The sequence below is a fragment of the Oncorhynchus kisutch genome, linkage group LG22 (assembly GCF_002021735.2).
Source record: "Oncorhynchus kisutch isolate 150728-3 linkage group LG22, Okis_V2, whole genome shotgun sequence".
In the NCBI taxonomy this organism is placed as follows: Eukaryota; Metazoa; Chordata; class Actinopteri; order Salmoniformes; family Salmonidae; genus Oncorhynchus; species Oncorhynchus kisutch.
This window is the reverse complement of record NC_034195.2, coordinates 22,316,441-22,323,603: the sequence shown is the minus strand read 5'-3', so window position 1 is coordinate 22,323,603 and position 7,163 is coordinate 22,316,441. Positions and strand designations below refer to the sequence as shown.

General features: G+C 43.5%; 1 protein-coding gene across 1 annotated transcript; it reads left to right on the top strand.

The window, feature by feature from the left end:
* The first annotated feature begins 732 nt into the window (after positions 1 to 732).
* On the top strand, positions 733 to 5,500 carry LOC109867545 (potassium voltage-gated channel subfamily G member 4). Its single transcript, XM_031802166.1, has 2 exons — positions 733 to 821; positions 3,581 to 5,500. The coding sequence occupies exon 2, from the start codon at positions 3,608 to 3,610 to the stop codon at positions 4,457 to 4,459; it is 852 nt and encodes a 283-aa protein (XP_031658026.1). The 5' UTR covers positions 733 to 821; positions 3,581 to 3,607; the 3' UTR covers positions 4,460 to 5,500.
* The last annotated feature ends 1,663 nt before the right edge of the window (positions 5,501 to 7,163 follow it).

Here is a 7,163-nt window from a genome sequence, read left to right as displayed (position 1 = left end):
CGTTGGGGTGCCAGAACAGACAAGAGCTTGGACTGGGCTGAGCAGGAACTGGGGTGGGGTGGGAGGGCCAAGAGACCAGAGGTGTACTTAGTACTTAGTACTCGGGTTAGGGTGTAGGGTTTGAGCATAGCCTGAAGGTAGGGAAGTGCAGTTCTTGTTTCTGCTTCGTAGGCCTTCATGTACAATTTTTATTGCGTTAAAATATTATCCACTATTACTAGTGATCCTCAGCAACAACCACATGGCTGTGTGTCACGTAGAGTAGGCCAGATGGCTAAACTGGATATCCTAACCTCTATAAAAATAAAAAGATGGCGGAACCGCAAAAGTTCTTCTGTGCAAAGGTGTTTATTTACAAGTGATTCCGGAACAGAAAACAACAGTACTGCCATCAACGTCTACCTTATGGGACAGCTTAACAACAATGCTGCCCCATCCACAGCTCAATCCAAAAAATCCCCCCTTAGAGACTGGAGAGAGGCTCCTTTTGTAGGGCTAGCCCCTCCCCTCAGAACAATTAACCCTAATTAATTAATCAATTAACAATACAAACCTACATTTTCCATGAACTAAACATACTAAAGGATATACATTGCAACACGGTTTTAAACAATATCACAACATAACATTTACAACATTACATCACTACTGATAATATCTTTCAATATGCCCATATGCATTAATGAGCCATTTGGGACAGGCACTATAAAGCCAACCCAATTCCCTTAGCTCGGGTCCTTTTCCAGCATACCCAGAAGCTACAGAGATGGAGAGAGAGGAACAGAACAAACAAACAATGCGCTCATCCACAACATTGATAAGTATAATAATTATTGTATCTCTCAAATATGAACATTGACAAGTGTGAAATGCATGCACCAAGACAGAAGTTAAATTGTGTGTCGACCCACATTGTTAACTTATGGTATAATGGCGCAGGGAGGAGTGATGAATATGTGTATATATAAGAACCAAATGCTGCCCGCGGCCAGTGACGGACTTCTACGTCACACTGTGACAGAATTTACAGGGAAGCAAATTAAGTTAAACGAAACATTGAATGGAATGATACTAAATGTAGGCTACCAACTGAATGGGAACTAACACTAAATTGGCAGTTAAATGTGTGTTTATTACTCACAGTTGCTACTGATAGAGGCTAATAATATTTAGCATGACACAAATAGTAGGAAACAGAATGTCAGGGTATATAATTAGAACATTCAAGAGTGCACAAAGGTTACATTTGGCTTACACCATTGCCCACATTAAAACCACATTTTGTACTTCACTGTGGGAAAGGGGCAGAAATACAGTGCCTTGCGAAAGTATTCGGCCCCCCTGAACTTTGCGACCTTTTGCCACATTTCAGGCTTCAAACATAAAGATATAAAACTGTATTTTTTTGTGAAGAATCAACAACAAGTGGTACACAATCATGAAGTGGAACGACATTTATTGGATATTTCAAACTTTTTTAACAAATCAAAAACTGAAAAATTGGGCGTGCAAAATTATTCAGTCCCTTTACTTTCAGTGCAGCAAACTCTCTCCAGAAGTTCAGTGAGGATCTCTGAATGATCCAATGTTGACCTAAATGACTAATGATGATAAATACAATCCACCTGTGTGTAACAAGTCTCCGTATAAATGCACCTGCACTGTGATAGTCTCAGAGGTCCGTTAAAAGCGCAGAGAGCATCATGAAGAACAAGGAACACACCAGGCAGGTCCGAGATACTGTTGTGAAGAAGTTTAAAGCCGGATTTGGATACAAAAAGCTTTAAACATCCCAAGGAGCACTGTGCAAGCGATAATATTGAAATGGAAGGAGTATCAGACCACTGCAAATCTACCAAGACCTGGCCGTCCCTCTAAACTTTCAGCTCATACAAGGAGAAGACTGATCAGAGATGCAGCCAAGAGGCCCATGATCACTCTGGATGAACTGCAGAGATCTACAGCTGAGGTGGGAGACTCTGTCCATAGGACAACAATCAGTCGTATATTGCACAAATCTGGCGTTTATGGAAGAGTGGCAAGAAGAAAGCCATTTCTTAAAAATATACATAAAACGTGTCATTTAAGACACACCAAACATGTGGAAGAAGGTGCTCTGGTCAGATGAAACCAAAAGTGAACTTTTTGGCAACAATGCAAAAAGTTATGTTTGGCGTAAAAGCAACACAGCTCATCACCCTGAACACACCATCCCCACTGTCAAACATGGTGGTGGCAGCATCATGGTTTGGGCCTGCTTTTCTTCAGCAGGGACAGGGAAGATGGTTAAAATTGATGGGAAGATGGATGGAGCCAAAAATACAGGACCATTCTGGAAGAAAACCTGATGGAGTCTGCAAAAGACCTGAGACTGGGACGGAGATTTGTCTTCCAACAAGACAATGATCCAAAACATAAAGCAAAATCTACAATGGAATGGTTCAAAAATAAACATATCCAGGTGTTAGAATGGCCAAGTCAATGTCCAGACCTGAATCCAATCGAGAATCTGTGGAAAGAACTGAAAACTGCTGTTCACAAATGCTCTCCATCCAACCTCACTGAGCTCAAGCTGTTTTGCAAGGAGGAATGGGAAAAAATGTCAGTCTCTCAATGTGCAAAACTAATAGAGACATACCCCAAGCGACTTACAGCTGTAATCGCAGCAAAAGGTGGTGCTACAAAGTATTAACTTAAGGGAGCTGAATAATTTTGCACCCCCAATTTTTCCGTTTTTGATTTGTTAAAAAAGTTTGAAATATCCAATAAATGTCGTTCCACTTCATGATTGTGTCCCACTTGTTGTTGATTCTTCACCAAAAAATACAGTTTTATATCTTTATGTTTGAAACCTGAAATGTGGCAAAAGGTCGCAAAGTTCAAGGGGGTCGAATACTTTCGCAAGGCACTGTACGTGTCATGTTGATATGCTTTTCAGTTTTCTGCTGTATTCCTGGTTTCGCAATAGTCTCCAGCGTTCATAAGGAAAAATAATCTAAAACAACTGCTATTGTATTTGCAATCCCTTTCTTCTAGCGGATTACTCATTTAACTAGGGCTTATCAATAGCTCTTATCAATTCATACATTGCAGTGAATGGAGAATGCTGTTATTTCTCTCTGGAAAAGAAAGCAGATGTTTTTCCACTTGAAACCGACAGGGTTTGCTCTACCTTTTTCAGGGTTTCCTTGCACGTAAAGGTGGTGGAATTATTAGGGAATCAAGTCAAGATCAGATTATGCTTATCTGTAGACACACCTCTGCCACACCCCCATTTCTGTGATCTCCACCCCAAATGAATAGCTGACTGACACATGCGTTTCCCCATACTAAAGTTCAAGGTCAGAATGCTCGAAGAGAGGAAAGTGCATGAAAAAGGAATGAAGTTCCATTTAGGCACATGTAATTCCTCCCTAGATGATTATCTAACCTGCTGATTTCTGTCCCTCCCCTTGTGTGTGCCTTTCTCTCTCTCTTCCTCTTCAACACTCTCTACCTACTCCTCTCTCTGTTTGTCCAAATCTCCCCCCCTCTCTCTCCCCAATCTCTTAATCTCTCTCTCTGTCTATCTGTGCCACAGGGTGAGTGTTCTCAGAAGTGTCGCCATATGTTCATCGTGGAGACGGTGTGCGTGGCCTGGTTCTCCCTGGAGTGGATCCTGCGCTTCATTCAGGCTCGCAGCAAGCTGGATTTCATCCGAGGGCCCCTCAACGTCATCGATGCCATGGCCATCCTGCCCTACTATGTGTCCCTGGCGGTGGATGAGGATGATCCGGCCCTGGACCATGAGAAGGCCGGGGGGACCAGCTACCTGGACAAGCTGGGCCTGGTGCTCCGGATCCTGAGGGCCCTGAGGATCCTGTATGTGATGAGGCTGGCCCGTCACTCTCTGGGACTGCAGACCCTGGGCCTGACGGTGAGGAAGAGCACCAGAGAGTTTGGCCTTCTGCTGCTCTTCCTGTGTGTGGCCGTCACCCTCTTCTCCCCGCTGGTTCACCTGGCCGAGAGCGAGCTGACCGGAGCCCAGGACTTCAGCAGCATACCCGCCTCTTATTGGTGGGCCATTATCTCCATGACAACAGTGGGCTACGGCGACATGGTGCCACGCAGCATCCCTGGCCAGGTGGTTGCGCTGAGCAGCATTCTGAGTGGCATCCTCATCATGGCCTTCCCAGCCACCTCCATCTTCCACATGTTCTCTAAGAGCTACCAGGAGCTCAAGCAGGAGCACAACCGCCTGTTCAAAGAGGAGTGTGCGGCTGCAGCGGCCCTGGCGGCAACCAGCAGGGAAGGTCAGGAGGGGAGCGAGGACTTCCCTCCCCCAGGGCTGCGCCACATGTGCCCAGACACGGAGAGCACTCGCTCTCTGGAGTCCCTGTCCCTTCTTGAGAACGGTGGCGTGGTCTCAGGGAATAACCAGCATAGCCACAGCCCCAGGCTGCCAGCTGGAGCCTTCTAGACAGACGGACAGACAGGCCTCACCTGCCCTGGCCCACAAACCTCACAGCACACTAGGAACAGGGAGGCCTCAGCAGGCTTACTAATCACAGACTTAATAGAAGATGCAGTAAAAGATCCAATCCAAAGTAATTTTTTCCATGGCTGTCTTTATCTCTCCCACAACATAATTGTTTAAATTTTAGTCTCAATCTCTATCTGAGATCAGAATGTGCAGACCTGGGCCAATGGAAGCCATAGCCATCTGTCTACCCTAGACCCATCTGTACTGAGCTCAACTCTGCTGATTTTATTTCTGAGAGGCTTCGAAAGCTGTACTTAAAAAAAATCTCAAATGGATGCTTCTGACTCTCCCATGCTGAATAAACCCTCTCTCTTTCTCCCTTTGCAACAAATGCAAAGACACACACAGACTAACACTGGATTTGGCTGCTTGAGTGTCTGGAGTCATGGACATGGAGTTATTTGCCACTCCACCACCGTCGTGACCGGCAGGAAGAGGATATTGGATGAGCAGTGATCATAGTCCTTTTATAATCTACAGGAGACAGAGAGCCATCGGCATAGAATTAACTTTGTTAGGCTCCAAATAAAAACACAAGTAATCTCAACTACGCAATTGTCGTAGTTTTTTGTCTTTCTGGGAAGATATATCCTATCTTATTCCCTGAAAAGATCAATCAGAGAGGGTATGTGCAGGGTTGAAACATTAGTCCGCGTAAGTGAGATAAAGCTGCCAAGACGCAGCATCATATGATGCAAAATGCATCAATACCAGCTGTATTTCTGTGTTTTGAAACTTATATATCTTGAAAACTTGACTGCTGACATGCAAAACATTTTGGGACTATATCAACAATGGACTAATGAAACAAATACCAAAAGATAGATGTTGTTTCTTTCTTTAAGGGCCCTCCCTACACACCCTACATAAACAGCCTACGTAAACAGAGTGATGGAGCATCATCAAATCAAACTTTATTTGTCACATGCGCCGAATACAAGTCTAGACCTTACCATGAAATGCTTACTTACAAGCCCTTAACCAACAGTGTAGTTCAAGAAGAGTTAAGAAAAATATTTACCAAATAAACTAAAGTTTAAAAAAATGATAAAAAGTAACACAATAACATAACAATAACGAGGCTATATACAGGGGGCACCGGTACTGAGTCAGTGTGCAGGGGTACAGGTTAGTCGAGGTAAGTTGTACATGTAAGTAGGGGTGAAGTTATGCATAGATAATAAACAGTGAGTAGCAGCAGTGTACAAAACAAACGGAGGGGGGGGTCAATGTAATGGTCCAGTCATATACTGTCCATTCCAAAATCTTTGCGACACAATAGTACATACAGTTGAAGTCGAAAGTTTAGGTTGGAGTCATTAAAACTTGTTTTTCAACCATTCCACCAATTTCTTGCAAACAAACTATAGTTTTGGCAAGTCGGTTAGGACATCTACTTTGTGCATGACACAAGTAATTTTTTACATACAACTTAGCCAAACATTTTATTTATCACAATAGTTTATCACAATTCCTGATATATAATCCTAGTAAAAATTCCCTGTTTTAGGTCAGTTAGGAATACTACTTTACTTTAAGAATGTGAAATGTCAGAATAATAGTATAGAGAAGGATTTATTTCAGCTTTTATTTCTTTCATCACATTCCCAGTGGGTCAGAAGTTTACATACACTCAATTAGTATTTGGTAGCATTGCCGTTAAATTGTTTACCCTGGGTCAAACGTTCCAGGTATCCTTCCACAAGCTTCCCACAATAAGTTGAGTAAAATTTGGCCCATACCTCCTGACAGAGCTGGTGTAACTGAGTCAGGTTTGTAGGCCTCCTTGCTCGTACACGCTTTTTCAGTTCGGCCCACAAATTGTCTATAGAATTGAGGTCAGGGTTTTGTGATGGCCACTCCAATCTCTTGACTTTGTTGTCCTTAAGCCAATTTGACACAACTTTGGAGGTATGCTTGTGGTCATTCACCATTTGGAAGGCCCATTTGTGACCAAGCTTTAACTTCGTGACTGATGTCTTGAGTTGTTGCTTCAATATATCCACATCATTTTCCTCCCCTCATGATGCCATCTATTTTATGAAGTGCAGCAGTCCCTCCAGCAGCAAAGCACCCCATAACATGATGCTGCCACCCACGTGCTTCATGGTTGGGATGGTGTTCTTCGACTTGCAAGCCTCCCCCTTTTTTCCTCCAAACATAACGATGGTCAATATGGCCTTACCGTTCAATTTTTGTTTCATCAGACCAGAGTACGTTTCTCCAAAAAGTATGATCTTTGTTCCCATGTGCAGTTGCAAACCATAGTCTGGCTTTTTTATGGCGGTTTTGGAGCAGTGGCTTCTTCCTTGCTGAGCGGCCTTTCAGGTTATGTCGATATAGGACTTGCTTTACTGTACCTGTTTCCTCCAGCATTTTCACAAGGTCCTTTGCTGTTGTTCTGGGATTGATTTACACTTTTTGTACCAAAGTACATTCATCTCTAGGAGACAGAACACGTCTCCTTCCTGAGCGGTATGACGGCTGCCTGGTCCCATGGTGTTTCCACTTGCGTTCTATTGTTTGTACATATGAACATGGTACCTTCACGCATTTGGAAATTGCTCCCAAGGATGAACCAGACTTGTGGAGGTCTTGGCTGATTTCTTTTGATTTTCCCATGATGTCAAGCAAAGAGGCA

Bases quoted from the DNA above. Each gene is read 5' to 3' on its own strand.
- LOC109867545 (XM_031802166.1), top strand. From the start codon at position 3,608: ATGTTCATCGTGGAGACGGTGTGCGTGGCCTGGTTCTCCCTGGAGTGG.